The sequence below is a fragment of the Nomascus leucogenys genome, chromosome 6 (genome assembly GCF_006542625.1).
Source record: "Nomascus leucogenys isolate Asia chromosome 6, Asia_NLE_v1, whole genome shotgun sequence".
In the NCBI taxonomy this organism is placed as follows: domain Eukaryota; kingdom Metazoa; phylum Chordata; class Mammalia; order Primates; family Hylobatidae; genus Nomascus; species Nomascus leucogenys.
The window spans coordinates 82,565,993-82,584,994 of record NC_044386.1 but is presented as its reverse complement, the minus strand read 5'-3'; the positions used below and the strand labels follow the sequence as shown (position 1 = coordinate 82,584,994).

General features: G+C 48.7%; 1 protein-coding gene across 3 annotated transcripts in view; it reads left to right on the top strand.

Moving 5' to 3' along the window:
• Window positions 1-2,756: 2,756 nt before the first annotated feature.
• Window positions 2,757-19,002, top strand: part of CA12 (carbonic anhydrase 12) — a 61,198-nt gene continuing 44,952 nt past the window's right edge. For 2 of the 3 annotated variants that reach the window (XM_003267084.4, XM_003267083.4), the window contains exons 1-2: window positions 2,757-3,231; window positions 9,265-9,285. In XM_003267084.4, coding sequence (XP_003267132.1) covers window positions 3,147-3,231; window positions 9,265-9,285 — 106 coding nt within the window. In that variant the 5' untranslated portion in view covers window positions 2,757-3,146. The remainder of the gene's footprint in view (window positions 3,232-9,264; window positions 9,286-19,002) is intronic. The other variant, XM_003267082.4, reaches the window with a different exon arrangement.

Genomic DNA, 19,002 nt, shown 5'->3' with positions numbered 1-19,002 from the left:
TATCCAGAATCTACAATGAACTCAAACAAATTTACAAGAAAAAAACAAACAACCCCATCAAAAAGTGGGCAAAGGACATGAACAGACACTTCTCAAAAGAAGACATTTATGCAGCCAAAAAACACATGAAAAAATGCTCATCATCACTGGCCATCAGAGAAATGCAAATCAAAACCACAGTGAGATACCATCTCACACCAGTTAGAATGGCGATCATTAAGAAGTCAGGAAACAACAGGTGCTGGAGAGGATGTGGAGAAATAGGAACACTTTTACACGGTTGGTGGGACTGTAAACTAGTTCAACCATTGTGGAAGTCAGTGTGGCAATTCCTCAGGGATCTAGAACTAGAAATACCATTTGACCCAGCCATCCCATTACTGGGTATATACCCGAAGGACTATAAATCATGCTGCTATAAAGACACATGCACACGTATGTTTATTGTGGCACTATTCACAATAGCAAAGACTTGGAACCAACCCAAATGTCCAACAACAATAGACTGGATTAAGAAAATGTGGCACATATACACTATGGAATACTATGCAGCCATAAAAAATGATGAGTTCATGTCCTTTGTAGGGACATGGATGAAACTAGAAATCATCATTCTCAGTAAACTATCACAAGGACAAAAAACCAAATACCGCATGTTCTCACTCATAGGTGGGAATTGAACAATGAGAACACATAGACACAGGAAGTGGAACATCACACTCCGGGGCCTGTTGTGGGGTGGGGGGAGGGGGGAGGGATAGCATTAGGAGATATACCTAATGCTAAATAACGAGTTAATGGGTGCAGCACACCAACATGGCACATGTATACATATGTAACAAACCTGCACATTGTGCACATGTACCCTAAAACTTAAAGCATAATAATAACAAAATAAAATTTAAAAAATAATAATAATGTAAGTCCCTTTCTTCTGCTGCCATCCCAAAAGAGGTACCTTCTCCCCCAGCTTCCTAGTGAGGACGGAATGATGTATTGAACCAGCATGAGCCCCATCTACTTACCCGTTACTAGGGGGAATTGTAATAAGCTCTTCATGTGTACCCCACTGTGCTGTTCTCCTATTCTCAGTTCATCTCTTTGCATCTAAACTTGGAAGGTAAGAACCTAATCAGGATGCACTGAACAATTGGCAGAAACTCATGTGAATGTAGCTGTCTTGTCCAGTTCCTTAACCTGTGCTAAGTCCAGGAAGGCACCTGAAGAAAAAAAACAAAGTGTGAAGGAGGCTTTTGCCCGAATGGCGCTATACTTGGGGGATTCTGAGTAGGGCTGAAACAGCCTTTGCAAAAATTATAACTGAGGAAATTATGGCAGTGACAAAGATCAGACCTAAATGACTCAGTCTTTCTTCTAATCTTTATGCTGTCCTTATTCATTCCTAGGCATAGGCCAAACTAACCTTAGAAAGGAATTGATTCTATGGTTTGACTCAGAAACAAAATCAATAATAGCCCTTTCCAGAAAAGAGCCTCTTTTTGCCTGGGGACCAGTCTGCCTTTGTAAGACTAATCAAGTAGTTACAACATTAGAAATTATGGTTTAGGGGTCCTGCAACGTCAGGCTGCAAGAGTCTGAACCTTCCGAAATTGCTGCTGGGGATAACATCACTATTGTAAAATCTAACATCCTATTTTGCAGACCCTGCACTGGATGGATCAGCTGACACCACTCAGACTGTGTGTGATCTGGCTCAATCAGTTCTTCGATCCCACCCAGGAACAGAAGACCGCAAGAAAACGTTACTTCAACCCCACTGTTATCCCATCTGCAACCTGACCAATCGGCACTCCCCAAGTCTCAAGCCCCTACCCGCCAAATTATCTTTAAAAACTCCCAGAGGCAGGGTGCAGTGGCTCAACGCCTGTAATCCCAGCACTTTGGGCAGATCACGAGATCAAGAGTTCAAGACCAGCCTGGCCAAAGTGGTGAAACCCCGTCTCTACTAAAAATACAAAAATTAGCTGGGTGTGGTGGTGCGTGCCTGTAATCCCAGCTACTCAGGAGGCTGAGGCAGGAGAATCGCTTGAACCCACGAGGCAGAGGTTGCAGTGAGCCAAGATCATGCCTGCACTCCAACCCGGGGCGACAGAGGGAGACTCCGTCTCAACAAACAAACAAACAAACTCCCGGAATGCTTGGGGAGACTGATTTGAGTACTGGAATCCCAGCACTTTAGGAGGCCAAGGCAGGTGGATCACTTGAGGTCAGGAGTTCCAGACCAGCCTGGCCAACATGGTGAAACCCCGTCTCTACTAAAAATAGAAAAATTAGCCGGGTGTGGTGGTGGGCGCCTGTAATCCCAGCACTTTGGGAAGCCAAGGCAGGTAAATCATTTGAGGTCGGGAGTTTAAGGACAGCCTTAAACTGGCAAAACCCCACCTCTACTAAAAATACAAAAATTAGCTGGGCATGGTGGCATGTGCCTGTAATTCCAGCTACTTGGGAGGCTGAGGCAGGAGAATCGCTTGAACCCGGGAGGCGGAGGTTGCAGTGAGCCGAGATTGCCATTGCACTCCAGCCTGGGCAACAGAGCGAGACTCTGTCTCAAACAAACGAACGAAAACCTCTGGTCTCCGGCACAGCAAGCTCTGCGTGAATTCCTTTCTCCATTGCAACTCCCCCGTCTTGATAAATGGGCTCTGTCTAAGCAGCGGGCAAGGTGAACTTGTTGGGCTGTTACAGGACCAGTGACCGACCAAGGGCATGCCGCTGAAGGAATCCCTAGACGCACCCTTCTGGATGTGAGGCAGGCGGATCTCACCCACGCCTGCCAGCAGCTCCTCGGAGAACTGGGTTCCCGGGTCAGCCCTGGCCCAGAGGAGCGCCGGGGACCCGCAGAGTGCTGCTGAAGTCAAGGCTACAACTCACCTAGGATCTGGGGCGCCAGCCCTCCGGTGGGCAGGGCGTTCTCCTCCCCCACCCCCTCCCCGCACGATGACATCAAGTGTTTGGGGTTGAGTTGCTCCATAAAAGCTGCCCGGGGAAACCTGGAGAGCGAAGGGCGGACGTACTCGCCACGGCACCCGGGCTGCGCGCACTCGGTCCCGGTGTGCAGCTGGAGCGTGAGCGGCCACCGGGAGCCCCCGGGACAGCCCGCGCCCGCCCCGCAGGAGCCGGCGAAGATGCCCCGGCGCAGCCTGCACGCGGCGGCCGTGATCCTGCTGGTGATCTTAAAGGAACAGCCTTCCAGCCCGGCCCCAGTGAACGGTAAAGTTTCCGCCTGCTTCTTTCCTAACACTCCTGAGCGCTCAGCCGCCGCTGGACTGAAGGCTCTTCAATGATAAAGTAAAATCATTGCTGGGGGGAGCAGGGAAGGTGTAGTACCAAATAGTACATTCTCAAGAAAGGATGCTCCGTTTTCCTTTGCTGAGGTTGGGGCGGGAAGCACGTTGCTTTCTAGTGGCGCTTGGCGCAGATTTGGTGTTAAAATGTTTGCGTGTACTCCCGAGCACCGCCAGCTCTGAAGATGTGGCTTGGGAACTTGCTCACCAGGGAGGAGATGCAAAGCCAAGATTTAAAACAATGTTCCCCCGATCCACGTTTAGAAAGTAGAGAGGTGACTGTGGCATTCTGATTGGGGTAAGCACAGAGAAAGCTTCGCTGTGCCCCTGTGCAGAACCCGCAGACAGTGGTAAGTGCTTTTCTTTGGAGGAGAGGATCTTTACCATTAAGTCTTACCTACAAGTCAAAGGGATGATGCATCCCATTCTTAATCATTGTTTTTCTCCAGGAGGGCTCTACTATGCTGAATGTACATGTGTGTGCACGTACACACACACATGCACGCGCGTGCACACACACACACAACCACACACACACACACACACAGCGTATTTCTGATTGTAATTAGAATACTAAATCCCAAAGGGCTGGAGGCTGAGGGACTGGGTGGAGGCTGCATGGAGTGGCAGGAGGAGGTGGCAGGGGGGACCTGAACTGTGGGCTCACGCGGGGCCAGTGAGCTAACACGTGTACAGCCAAGGCTGGTTCATTAATCTTTTGGAATAAGAAAGTGATTTTGGACCGAAAGTGATTTTACTGGCTCAGATTAGATTCTTCCTGGCGAGGCAGTGGTGGTGGGAAATGTGTCCTGCTCAGCAGCATAAAAGCTCTGAGCCTCCTCTCTTGGAGGTCATGGTGCCCATGGGGAAGGGCAGGGGAGCCAGGCTGTGGATAACTCTTAATTAAATTCCAATCAACTAGCTGGCATGATATGCTTGATATTATCTCCCTCATCTGGTCAGGGAGAAACAGAAGGTAGGTGGGAGAAAGGAGCGATGTAAAAGTGAAAATCAAGTTTTAAAACCACAAACTTTACATGTATCCTCCTTTTACAAAAGTTGCACTGAGACCAAAGTTTCTCTGGAAATCTCTTTAGTCCTAAGTTGCTCCAAGACAAAAGAGAGAAACAGCCATTAGTTGGCCCTCTTTCCTATAGCTGGTTGCTCCTCTCACTCTGGGGCAGCTCCGCCTCCCTTCTCTCTCTTTTCCTGCCCTTCCCTGTTCTCCTCCCTCCCTCCCCTTCCTTTCTTCCCTACTTTCCCTGCTCTTCCTCTTCCCTCTCCCTTTCCCTCCTCCTTATCTCCTCTCCCAATTCTCCAAGTTGGGATTGGGGAAGCTTGCAGTCAAAACTCCACTTTCGCCTCACTCTGAGGAAGGAGACTGCCTACCCCTGGGTAGAACACAGCTTTTATTCTGTAAATTCTCATGCAGTTTCCTTGGGTTTTTAACTGCCTTAGAGGACAGGTCAAAGCAAAAATCACTGAGGTGTAGAATGTCAGTATGAACCCAAAGTTGGGGGTGGAGAGGAGTTAAGCTGAGTAATGGGGTCAAAGTGTGATCTGCTCTCTGCCTGGCGCATTTAAACTTCCAGCATTGGAGAATGTTCAAGAACAATGTCAGGGAACCAGGAGAGAGCATAATAAGGTGAAGTCAAGTGTCTTCTGGAGAAACCGTTGGAATTCTTAGTTGCCGTGGCTTTGGGGGGCATTTCAGTGAATTCTGCGGAGCTTGCCCTGCCCAAACCTGGGGTGGAGAGCCAGGCAGTCTTGGGCTACCCAGGAGATGGTTACTCAGGGAAAGTTCTAGCACCCAGCATAGGAAGCAGGCAGGGCCCAGGACTTCTGATATGGATCTTGGTAAATAGCATTTTCTCTGGGAATTCCCTTCAGGAGAACCTCCCTGCCCAGTACCAGCTGGGTCTGCAGGTTCTAACAGGTTTCAGGCTGAGCCTCCCAGGTTTCCCAGATGGAACAGATAACCTTCCTTGGGAAGGAAACAGTTCCCCCCCAGGAAGGGCCTGCTCCCTCAGGATGCCACCGAGGCCTTGGCCTAGCCTTGCCTGTGGAATCAGTTTAATCCTTTTAAGCCTTCTGTTCTTACAGCTAGAGGTGGGGAACCAGGGGGCGCAATTCCTGAATAAAGCACACTTTCGTGCACGTGCGCGCACACACACACACACGCACACATACACACACTTTTAGAGAGACTTCCTGAGGTCAGATCTGAGCTGGGGCCCTGAGCCTCACCCGATGAACCCCCTTGACTCGCCATCCTCACTTACAACGCCGCTTCTCCCCAGCCCTCCAGCTCCTGAGCCCCTCCAGACACTGCCATTTATACCCAAAGCGCCAAGTCTGGAGTCCCAAGCCAACTCACTCACAGAGAGGAGGGCAGGGAATGTTGCCCTGGAGGCTGCTGCCTTTCAACAAGTCCCCAGTCCTATGTCACCACCGAGGCCTCACAGTCCCAGATGTCCACTCTATGACTTTTAGCCCTGAGCTTTCCAGAGTGTGATGCTGTGGCCTCATCTGAGGATGAGAACTCCAACAATGGGGAAAACCTCGATTAGCAAGCCCTGGGGAGGGTAGCAGAAGATGTAGGGTATAAGGCTATGATTTGAATGTGAGCAGGTGCAATGCAAACTGCTGGCAAGGCAGCAGTGCTCAGGCAACAGATGTGTTTCTAGTGGCCTCCAGGATCACTGGAGTGACCTGTGCCTCCTCAGGGGAAAGTAAGGGTGAACTCCTCTGTTATTTGTGGAATTTTACATCCTGGGCCTCCAACTTTTCTGCCTGCTAAGAGATAATGATCTGGCTTATTATATCTCTAAGGTCTGGGATTATATCTTAATAATGAACCTCTCACACAAAAGACTGAAGGAAAATGTCCAGAAGAGGTTTTATGTGTTCTATAGCTTGGTTTGAAAGCAATGCTTTCTTTCTTTTTTTTTTTCATTGTTATTTCAGCAAAGGGGTGAGCAGTAAACTTGGGGGTCACATACAATTTTGGTTTCCCCATGGTTCTGAATGTCTTCATCCAATTACTAATTCAAGGGAGTTGATCTCAGGACCCTCACCTCTCAATGCACCCATAGCTGGTTTCGGGGGAGTCTGTGGACCTTCTGAAATGACTTGATATAAAAATTTATGTGTCTAAGCTTAGGGAAATTTTTTTTTTTGAGACAGAGTCTTGCTCTGTCACCCATGCTGGAGTGCAATGGCATGATCTCAGCTCACTGCAACCTTCACCTCCCGGGTTCAAGCAATTCTCCTGCCTCAGCCTCCCGAGAAGCTGGGATTACAGGCACCCGCCACCACACCTGTCTAATTTTTGTATTTTTAGTAGAGACAGGGTTTCACCATGTTGGCCAGGCTGGTCTCGAACTCCTGACCTCAGGTGATCTGCCTGCCTCGGCCTTCCAAAGTGCTGGGATTACGGGCGTGAGCCACCGTACCCAGCCAGCTTAGGGAAATTTTTACTGGGAGAGGTCCATAATACTCATCAGATACTCCAGGGGGTCTGGACTCCTCCACTTAACTACTCCAAAGATTGAGGAGACTTGAAGATTCCCTACGTTCATGGCACTAATGCTAAATTAATGGTAAATGCGGTGGGACTCCCCCTAGTGGGAATATGATATCGGTCAGGACACTTCACCTTGGTGGACTTCCATTTCCTCACCTATAAAAGCAGGAGATGGGCTATGAGTGTAAGAAAGAGATCTAAACTCTTCTCTTCCAGAGTGGGATGTCAATAAATAATGCCTGAATGGAAAACAATATTAGCATGTTATATAGAGATATGGTGATAATAGCAAAAGAATCATTTTAAAAAGATCCAAAGTGGTTGCTCTAGGGAGCAGTACATGGTTAGGGAATGTCAACAGCCTTGTAGAACCATCTGACTTTTCATGGCATGTGCAAGTGTAATTTGATAAAAATTACCAATTACATTTGAAAATCGAAAACAAAATTAATTACAAACACTGAGGCAAAGAAATGGAACAGAATAACAAATAATATGAGATTAAACCAGCTTTAAAAAAAAATGGCCAAGTTCACTTTTTAACTTTTAAAAAACACAATTTGCTTAAGTAGGAAATGCCAGGAGTGATAAGTGACCAGATTGCCTGTCAGTTAAGTTTTACTGCAAACTAATTCCCATGAGAGAAAGGGGATGTGAGGTGCTTCCCCACAAGGGTATGCTTTTCCATCTGTACCCTTGTGGGGCAAGAACCACGGAGACCCTGGGAAAAGTTGGGAGGCAGGGATTTAGGAGTTGCACAGTCCCCTCATTGGATGAGTCCCCTGAGACACACAGTAGTGGGATGCGTCTCTACTCAGGGTCCCTTCCTCAGAGATGAAGAGGAAGGCCAGCAGGCAGGGTCACAAGGGCACAGCTCTGCACTTGTGAAAAAGACCTTTTTGACATAGGAACGAAGAACCTTTATGCATGAAGGGTGTGGAGTGCGAGGTAGTGGGTGACTTTTGTTCTATTTCTGGCAGAACTTTGCCTACACATTCCTACTACCTCTGGAATTCTAACTCAGATGTGGGTAGCAGCTTCCTCAAAGAGAAACTTTTTCCCAGCTGGGTGCTGTGGCTCACACCTGTAATCCCAGTCCTTTGGGAGGCTGGGTTGGGCAGATCGCTTGAGCCCAGGAGTTTGAGATCAGCCTGGGCAACATGGTGAAACTCCATCTCTGTGAAAAATACAAAAATTAGCCAGGCGTGGTGGTGCGTGCCTGTAGTCCCAGCTACTAGGGAGGCTGAGGTGGGTGGATTGCTTTAGCCCAGGAGGTTGAGGCTGCAGTGAGCTGCGATCACACCACTGCACTCCAGTGACAGAGTGAGACCCTGTCTCACAAAAAGAAAGAGAAAGAGAGAAAGAAAAAGAAAAAGAAGAAAGGAAGAGAGAGAGAGAAAGAAAGGAAGAAAGGAAGGAAGGAAGGAAGGAAGGAAGGAAGGAAGGAAGGAAGGAAAGAAAGAAAGAAAGAAAGAAAGAAAGAAAGAAAGAAAGAAAGAAAGAAAGAAAGAAGAAAGAAAGAAAGAAAAAGTAAGTGGGAGGGAGAGAGAGACAGAGAGAGAGAGAGACAGAGAGAGAGAGAGAGCAAATGTAAAGTGGGAAAAAGCAAGACACAGGACACTATTTCCAGTATGCCAATGTTTGTGTGAGGAGGAAGAGGGAGATCAATGCATATGTGTGTGTAGTCATGCCATGAAAGGGCTCCCAATCATCTGCTAACCTCCTTGTCTAATAGAAGCAGGGAAGGTAGGGTGGGAAGAAGAGCTTCTACTGTATATACTGTTTGATGGCTTTTGAGTTTTGAGCCACATGAAATTATTGCCTATTCAGATAATAAAGTTTAGCTTCCCTAAGATGTCTGGAAGGCACCTGCTCAAGAAGCCTCCTCCTGCTTCCATGAGCCCCTGCATGAAGCCACTGCCTGTGCTGCTGACTGGAGCACAGTTGCCCTGAGAAGCTGTTGTTCTGATGCAGACTCAGAAAAAGTTTCAATTTGGCCGGGCACGGTGGCTCACGCCTGTAATCCCAGCACTTTGGGAGGCCAAGGCGGGCGGATCACCTGAGGTCGGGAGTTTGAGACCAGCCTGACCAACATGGAGAAGCCCCATCTCTACTAAAAATACAAAATTAACCGGGCATGATGGCGCATGCCTGTAATCCCAGCTACTCAGGAGGCTGAGACAGGAGAATCGCTTGAACCCAGGAGGCAGAGGTTGCAGTGAGCTGAGATCACACCATTGCACTCCAGCCTGGGCAACAAGAGCGACACTCCACCTTAAAAAAAAAAAAAAAAAAGAAAAGAAAAAGAAAAAGTTTCAATTTCTGGGCATCGACCTCCTTTTCAATTTCGCTCATATCAAAACAAAATCTGTAGTGTTTTCCATTACTTATCTGGTTCCATTGTACTTACTTACTGTGTTTTGTTCTTTGTAGGTTCCAAGTGGACTTATTTTGGTAAGTAGAGATTTTAAATACTTTTTTGCTTAAAATAAAATAGAAATGGTTGTATTTAATGAGAAAAACAGAAACTTCATGCTCTGTGGAGGTGATTTTGAGGCGTCAGAAGCACGGTTCTCGTATTGTAGAAAGAGAGTACAAAGGCATCTCCTAAGAACACTTCAATTTGGGTTGCATACCGCACTTTCTCCAGGCAGGAGAGCCTGCTCCAGGCACTGGACTGTGAGTCATAGCCTCCAGGCTTCAGATTCCTGCAAGGATTTCTACCAAACCTCCAAGATTTGGAGGTCACTTGCCCCACCTCCAGACTGCAAGGGTCCTGGGCAGGAGAGAGACTTTCTCCCTTGCAGGACACATATCCTACAATAAACAGAGAAGAAAGGGCTCCTTTCTGAAAGTTTGGCTCAGGTCCCAGAACTTAAGCTGTCAGTATGTCTAGAATTAACTTCTTGTTGCCGTGATTGTAAGCTAGCGATGGATGAAGAGGTGTTGGTCAGTCCTTAGTGAAAGAGGGACGCTTGTCTTAAATGAAGCGAGAGGAGCACCAGTGTGCTTGTTGCCTGGGCTTTCTGTGGGATGGTCTCCAAGAGCATGTTAGCCCCATCTGGCAGGCCTGCCAGAGAAGCAGCTGGAAATCAGCTTAGCTGGAGAGTTGCAGTGAATTAGAAATTGGTCATTGGATGGAATAGATGTGGCAGGCCAGAAACCCGAGTCCCCTGGCAAGTGCGGGAATGTTGATAATGTCTTGTTGGGGCACAGCCGCAGAAGACGCACAAGATCGATTGTTTTGGTAGCAGAAGGGTGGAACTGACTCACTGGCACAGGAGGCATTTTAAGCAAGCGGTGATGTGGCCAAAGTTAAAGCCACGGGATGCAACGGCTGTGGGTGGGGACAGGCGGGAAGTTGATTACTACAGTGGAAGCACCGTCCAGAGAAAGATCTGACACCAATTTGCATAGATCAGCCTTTGGAGTTTCACCAGCCCAAGATGCATAGAAAAGTCACTGAACTGACCAACCAGCTACCCACAGGCCAAGGTCCCCTCAGCCCTAGCACTGCACGGCTCCGTTATTGCTAACATCCCTTATGTACTTATTATGTGCACAGCACATTGCTAAGTGGGTGGGTAATAGAAGGGTAGGCTGTGGTCCATAGCTGGGAATTACTTAAAGCTCACAATTCAAAGCAGAACATAATAGGTAATAATAACATCATAAACAAATGCTTCAGAGATCTGAGTGCTCAAAGGAGGACGAGTGTGCTAGGGCTAGATGGTCAGGGAAGGCCTCCTGGAGGAGGAGGGCTTTCACCTGGGCCTTAGAAGATAAGGAGGATTCGGTGAGTGGTGAGGGGGTGCTGTTGGCTAAGGTGATGATGAGCAGAAGCAAGAAAGAGCAAGGCGGTGTTCGAGGAAAGCATGTGGAGAAGGGTTTACAGCGGAGTCACGGGCTCTAAGGTCAGAGAGATAGGCTGGGTCAAACGGGGGCGGTGTGGAGGGGCAGGGCAGGCCTTTCCCACTTTGTCCTGCTCCTGGAGGGGCAGGGCAGGGAGTAAGTCTGTGTTTTAGGAAGAGTTACTTGGTGGTAGGAGGTGGAGGGGGAAGGATGGAGGGAGGCAGGAAGGTGTTCGGCCTGTGGAGAAACCCCGTTCCGTGTCTTCACATCCAGTTTACAGTGGTGGCAGTGAGGGGGAAGGCCAGGCCAGGACAAGAGACCTGACAAAGTGAGAATCACAGAATCTGGGCCACAGGGCCCCTTGGGCAGGTTCTGTGTGTGGGAGTTGACAGGCATGGAAAGAAGGTGGCACTTGGGTTCTGGGCTTTATTCCGTATGATCCCCAGTAAGCCATTTCAGCCCCGGGACCTCACTTTCCCCATCTGTAACCTAGGGGAGGGGTTGTCTAGACCAGTGTTTCTCAAACTATGGCTTGGGATCACCCACATCAGGATCACCTGGAATGCTTCCCCAAAATGCAGATTTCTATGCCTTGGGCTAGACCTGGGAAAGGGAGGGAGCCTGAAAAACCTGTATTCTTAACGCACTCCCCGAGTGATTCTTAGCTGCACTCTATCAGAGAATCACTGACCAATGATTCCCAAGACCTGTCTGTCCAGAGAGAGGAAGCTTGCCCCACCTCTTGTGCTGGCCTCTCAGGAATGATAGAAACAGAGATCACATCTCCATGGGGTCCTCTATCCCTCTCTCTGTTACAGCCCTCCTAGGCAGAATGAGATGGCGACAGGGAACAGAGACATTGTGTGAAGGTGTGGGAGGAAAATCTTTTTTTTTTTTTTTTTTTTTTTTGGAGTCTCATTCTCACCCAGGCTGGAGTGCAGTGGCGTGACCTTGGCTGACTGCAACCTCTGCTTCCTGAGTCCAAGCGATTCTCCTGCCTCAGCCTCCCAAGTAGCTGGGATTACAGGGGCGTGCCATCACGCCCGGCTAATTTCTGTATTTTTATTAGAGATGGGGTTTCACCATGATGGCCAGGCTGGTCTCGAACTCCTGATCTCAAGTGATCTGCCCACCTCGGCCTCTCAAAGTGTTGGGATTACAGGCGTGAGCCACCGTGACTGGCTGGGAAGAAAATCTTAACTGCCTCTTCATCATGACTTGGTGTTGGCCAAGGGCGGGCTTCTCAGTGCAGCCACATTGACCCATCCAGAAGCATTTCTCCCTGACCACTAGCTCTGGCCAGCCCTCTGTCCCTCCTGCCTGGCACAATTATAGCAGCTCTTTGCTAAGGAAGCAGAGGGCAGAGTCTAATGATGCAAGGGACATGCATGGGTTTTTATTAGTGACAGGGCCACGTGTGATGTGGAGTCAGCCCTCGGAGGGGACGTTTAGGAGAGGACAGATGGAAGACAACTAAGGAGGCAAACTCCTCCTGAGGTCTTGGCTAGCTCCTCCTTAGGTCCTGGCTGGCATCTGGCACCTATGTTCAGAGCTGCATGGGTAAACAGAGGTATAAGTGCTGGAGGGAAACAGTTTCCAAGCAGCAAGGGCCGCACTGAATGGGGCAAGTCCAACTAAATGCTCCATGCTGGGCATGGTGGCTCATGTGCAGAACTCAGCTTCTTTGCACATACACTGCTGAGTCATTCTCCAGGGGCCTCCCACTGTCTGGCACACATGGTAGGACTTCTAGAAGTACAAAAAAGGGAGTTCTACGCCTACATCCTCATAGCTGAGTCACCAGGCTGACTGCATGGATGGCTCCTCCCTGGAGAAAGGAGGACCATCTGACTGCCAAAATGGGGCCAGCGCCACCTCTTTGCACTCCTCCTAGGGTGCTGAAACAGCAGCTGAATGTCTGCTGGGCTTAGCATGGCTGAGGTGGCATCACGAGAGAGAGGCTGGGGATGATGTGACATGGACCTTCCCCACTGGAAATCAGTCCCGTATCAATCCCGCTGAGCCCGGCAGCTTCACTTGCTCTGAACTGAGGGCAGCTGCAGGTCAGGTTGTCATGTGAGCGAAGGACAAACTCCAGCCTGCTAAGGTATCAGAATATGTGCCCTGTGGGGGATGAAGATGACCGGAAGGAGGCAGGAAGGGTTGTGGGCATGTTCAGGTCCTTGGTGTGGGTGCTGCAGTCAGTTTTTGAGCATTCATCCAGCTATTTGCTTATAGTCTACACACTTTTCTGTATGTATTTCATATTCAATAAAAGAGTTACAAAGTTCCAGCTGGCTGGGAGATTGATCCTTACTCTGACAGCTTTTTCAGTCCTTCCCCAAGAAAAACCAAACCAAACCAAACCAAAACAAAACAAACAAACAAAAAAAACCAAAAACAGAACAAAAAAACCCCAGTGTGTTCAAAACAACAGAGCAACCAGAAAGCATGACTGTATTGGAGCTAGACCCGAGAGCACATCATGTTAGCTGAGAATGGGCGCGGTGTTTCATCCCTGATGATATCAGATATTGGCTTGCTGCTTCTTGGATGTGAGCTGGTTGAGAAATAGATGAAAACCCCTGTTTGCTCAAGATCTGGGAAGTCTTAAAGGCGATGGGATGGCAGAAGAACATGGATGACAAGCCTTCCTCCTGGAGGGTGCGCCAACCCCTGTCACAGCCCCACAGGGCACCCGCAAGGCCAGCCCCTCCATCCTGTTCAGGAAACCTTGGAAAGAGGGTGGCCTGGCACGGGGGTGCCGGGTGGCTGGCTGTGGCCGTGGCCGCACCTGCTTACAGGTCAGCCTGCCCAGTTCTCTGTTGTGGCAGGCCGGCCCTCGCGGCCCTCAGCTCTGGCAGGACTCGGTGTGACCCGGGCAGTGCTATGCATTCCTTTTGCCACACTCCTTGGTTCCTCTCCCAGACAATAGATTGTCCGTCTTAAAGAATTTCCTTTGGAAATCAGGGGGAGATCCTCCACTGGGGCAAACCTCATTCTCATGTCCCTGAAGTCCTGCAGGCCCATGCCTCCACCCGCCTTCTGTCCTGTATCTGCAGAAATATTTAGTTTCTGTAATGAACTTTCTTGGGGCTCCAGACACCCTTTCAGCCTCTTCCCACACAGAACTAGAAATGGAACACATGAAAGGAGGCCAGGAAGCAAACCCTTGACTTTCTATTCTTCAGCAGTGATAAAGGCACTGTGTGACCTCACACCTGAATTGCAATATAAAAAGCAGGCTGCAGTGAGAGCTCAGGGGAGAACTCAAAACAGCAGGGAGCACCTGCAATTAATAGACCAAGGGCTCTTGTCTCTATCAAAGGGAGAGAGGCTTGGCCATCTCAAAACACTCCAGCCACTTCTCGCCATTCCCGGCTGCCATCCTGAGGATGAATAAGAGGCACAAAGTACGCTCAGGAGAGCCAGAAAAGGCCAGACATGTTTTTCTTTTTTTTTTTTTTTTTTTTTTTTTTTTGAGATGGAGGCTTGCTCTGTTGCCCAGGCTGGAGTGCAGTGGCGCGATCTTGGCTCACTGCAACCTCCGCCTCCCAGGTTCAAGCGATTCTCCGGCCTCAGCCTCACAAGTAGCTGGGATTACAGGCACCCACCACCACGCCCAGCTAATCTTTGTATTTTTAATAGAGATGGGGTTTCACCATGTTGACCAGGCTGGTCTCGAGCTCCTGACTTCAGGCGATCCACCTGCCTTGGCCTCCCAAAGTGCTGGGATTACAGGCATGAGCCACTGTGCCCAGCCCAGATAATGTTTTTCTTTTCTTTTCTTTGTTTCTTTTTTTTTTTTGAGACAGGGCTTTGTCGCCCAGGCTGGAGTGCAGTGGCACGATCACTGCTCACTGCAGCCTCCATCTCCTGGGCTCAAGGGAGTCTCCTGTCTCAGCCTCCCAAGTAGCTAGGACGTGTGCCACCATGCCAGGTTAATTTTTAAATTTTTTAGTAGACACAGGCTATGTTACCAGGCTGGTCTTGAACTCCTGGCCTCAAATGAGCCTCCAGCCTCAGCCTCCCAAAGTGTTGGGATTACAGGGGTGAGCCACCGTGCCTGGCAGACACGTTTTTCATACCAGCATACTGAATCCCTATCTCCAAGTCCTACGGATTTCTGCTGAGGGTAGAAATCCGACCCCCTATCTTGGATTAAATCTGTGTCGTAGTTCCAGTTACTTCTAATTGAAGTTGTGACATCTAGGGTTTGTCTGGATGTGGTGTGGCCCGCCCACTCATAGTTACTTCTCATCTTTCCTGAATTGCAGAATTGGGGTTTGTGCATATCCTGGAGGCTTTTGGCCTATGGCTGCCAAAACGCCTACATTTTTGTGTTCACAGCTGGCCTCACCAGCTGAGTAAAAACACAGGGAAGCTAGCATTAGTTCCTAAAGACAGGCATAGTGGAACAGAGGATGAGGCAGAAAACCAGGAGGAAGAAGCGGAAACTTTACAGACTCCAGAACCAGGTGACCTCCATGGAAATACCTGCTAGGCCACGTTCTGTCTGGTGCGCCTTAGGAAAGTAACAACCTCTCTGAGCCTTGGTTCCTTAGCTACAAGATGAGAATCATGGCATCTACATCAGTGGTTCTCATAGTGTGGTCCCTGGGCCAGCAGCATCAGCATCACCTAAGCCAAATGCAAATTCTCAGCCCATCCCAGGCCTACCCCCTAACCAGAAACTCTGGGGGGCAGGGCCCAGGAATTTGTTTTAACAAGTCCTCCAGGTGATTCTGTTGCTCACTCAAGTTTGAGAATCCCAGCTGTGCTTCAGAAGGTTGTAGTAAGGATCAAATAAGATAACACATGGAGAGAGGCTCACACAGGGCCTAGCACATACTCACAAAGCTAACTGTCATTTCTTTCTCTTTGCCTCGCAGAGCTATGGTGCAGATTAAATGAACTAATATGGAGGGAAAGGCCTTGTAAACTCTACAGTACCAAACACGTGAGAGCTCTATTTTTGTTAGGAAGGGTTCTGCTTCTTCACACTTTTCTGAATTGTGAGTTTTTACAGTCAGGAAATACTCCTTTTATATTTTCAATAAACAAAGGGCATTTCCTTTTTGAGTAAGAGAGGAATTTAAAAAACACAAGGACTGCAAGCTCTTGTCCCAAGGGCCTCACAGGCCAGAATGTCCTTTCTAGCTTGGTCCTTCAGACCAAGGTGAAGTCAGGTCTCATCTCCCTGGTGCCTTCCTGGCATCCAGGAACCAGATATCTGGTTCCATAACCATGGCCGCCTCAGCCAAGCCCCTGAAGTCTCCCAGAGAGCAGGCAAATCCTCTGCTTCCCTGTCTAGCCCATGGGGGCTGAGCCTGGTTCGGGGTTCAGGAGTGGAGGCCTCAGCCTAGGAGAAAACTTGGGGCTGAGCTATCTGGGATCTGAGCTACACCAGCCTAGCCCCATGCAGCGTCCTTTTCCCACTGGAGCAGCAGCAAGCCTTGGAACCGCAGGTGCAGCGGGCTGGCAGGTGAGGAGGAAGGAGGAGCTGTGGGGCTGTCCTGCCAGGGCCCTTCAGGCCTCTGGCTGTGCCCCGACTTGACCCTCCTGCTACCTGCTTGTCTCGAGCCCCGGACATTCAGGTGAGGGCAGGGCACGGCTTCTGCAAGAGCTGGCCAGAGCTTTTGGCAATGCATCCCCTTAAGAGGAGGAGCCAGTGTGCTGCCCTGTGAACTTGCTCAAAATAAATCTTTCAAGCAAATCATTCAAAGCATGAGTGGGAAGGTGGCTGCGGGCAGGAAGGAGAAAGTCCTAGTTTTCCTTGAGGAAGAGAATAGATCAGAGAATGTTTCCATGGGATCCTGCAGTCTCAGAGGGAGCAGGGGCCTCCTTCCTGGTCTGTTACTCTCTTCCTCTGCAGGGGCAACTACTGGGCAAAGGGTGCAGGCACCACGGTGGAGCCCAGGCACCATGGCCAGACTCTTCCAGGGGCCACACCACCAGGCCAAGAAAGAGAGATGGAACCTGCTACAGTCAAAGGTCCTATTTTATTGGTCCTAAGATGTCCACTTTCCCCACATTTTAGCATCTCTGAAATTGGGATATATCTTGTTATCAGTTGCATCAAGAAGCAATGAAATATGATAGCTATTCCACAGATACAGAGAAGCACCATGTTAGATGCTAAGAACCACAGAAAGGGGCTGAAATGATTAATTTCAACAATACTGAAAACAGTGGAGGCAAAACGGTATAAAAATAACGGCCATTATGCACCTGGTCTGACACAGCACATAAGTATGATGGGGAATCATGTCAGATCTTGAACTATAGCTTTTTCCAACTTTCAGTTAATTCACAGTTCGCATATACTTTTTGGTGATGTTGGGTCGTTCTCACAAGTATGTAAAAACAAAGTAATTTAGGCACTAGATTTTCTAGTTTATGTAAGTATTCATTTAAGGAGAAGACTTTCCAATTACCTGACAAACATTCAATTTATGCCAACCAGGAAGAAACAAATACTAGCTGCCACCTCCTTGAGTCTATAAACGTTGACTCAGAGCTGGTGTAACTCCAAATACGTAAATCACTTAGCTCATTTTAACTTTTAAATAATTTTGCAATTATTAACTTGTGACTAGGTCAGCTATGTGGCTTCTGGGTGAAATGGATGCAACCCCATCCAGTTCTCAGAAAGATATCTGCAGATTCAGGGCAAGTGGCACATGCTGCCCCCTCCTTCTAGGACACAGGGCTCTTCAAAGTCTCCTCGGTAATGATGACAGTGAGATTTCCTTACATAAGGTCATGGTGGCATTGGCAAGTGGGGCCTGGTGCCTTCCCAGGGTGGCCCCTCGTTGGCACACCACTTTTCTGGAAACTCCGTCAGAAATGGAGAAAGGAGAAAAGATGGAACTGTCAATGTCGTGGAAGGAAGTTTTGAAGCAAGTATGAGGCAGTGTTTACTGTTTACTCTTTTGGCTTTGGTCACCAGGAAGCCCAGATGTCTCCAACTTGAGCAAATGTCTATTCTTCTATGACCTGAAAATCTAAAGAAGCCACGCTGGCTGTGCGCGGTGGCTCACAGCTGTAATCCCAGCACTTTGGGAGGCCGAGGCAGGTGGATCACTTGAGGTCAGGAGTTTGAGACCAGCCTGGCCAAAATGGTGAAACCCCATCTCTATTAAAAATACAAAAATTAGCTGGGCATGGTGATGGGCGCCTGTAATTCCAGCTACTCGGGAGGCTGAGGCAGTAGAATCGCTTGAACCCCAGAGGTTTAGGTTGCAGTGAGCCAAGATTGCGCCATTGCACTCCAGCCTGGGTAACAGAGCGAGACTCCAGCTCAAAAAAAAATGCCAAGCAAGGGGGCTCACGCCTGTAATCGCAGCACTTCGGGAGGCTGAGGCGGGTGGATCACCTGAGGTCAGGAGTTCGAGACCAGCCTGGCCAACATGGTGAAACCCCGTCTCTACTAAAAATACAAAAATTAGCCAGGCATTGTGGCATGTGCCGGTAATCTCAGCTACTTGGGAAGCTGAGGCAGGAGAATCGCTGGAACCTAGGAGGCAGAGGCTGCAGTGAGCCAAGATCGTACCACTGCACTCCAGTCTGGGCGACAAAGCAAGAGTCCATCTCAAAAAATAAAATAAAATAAATAAATAAGCCACCTTAGTGTTACCCTTCTAGCTTGGGGATCTTATTTCCTGATCCTGAGCCAAAACCTTGTAACAGATTTCTGGATTTTCATGTAGAAAGAGCCTTAGTCTAGTGGTACCCTACATTTTCACCACTCTTTTATTCTGCCTTCCCCCACCACATGGATACCATGATTTAAACAGTCTTTAAACAAATTTATACAGTAATGAAATAGTTTAAAATTTCCCACTTGTTATTAATCAAAGTCAGATGTAAAAACCAACCAAAATTTTCAACTTGCCTGAGATAAATGGTTCACATTCATTCCACAAATATTTATTGAGTGAAGACTAAGTGCCAAATATTGGACTAAAGAAATGGATAAGTATTGGTGCTCAGGAAATGGTTAACAAGGCTTGGTCCCTACCATTATGAGACTAAGAGTCTGGAGGACAGAGCAAGTAAGCGGGGCCATACAGTACAGAGGAGACAGATCTCACTCATTATTTTGGAGGAAAGGATTAAAGAAGGCTTCCTGGGGGAGGTGGTGTCCAAGATGAGACCTGAAGGACACACATAAGAGCAAGCCAGGCAAAGGGCAGGGGATGGAGGGCCTTTGGGACAAAGGGACAGCCTGTGCAAAGAAGGAAGCTGCTATGTTCTGGAGATTACCAAGGACCTCAGTGAGGAGGGAAGGGCCTTGGGGCCAGAGCGTGAGGAGCT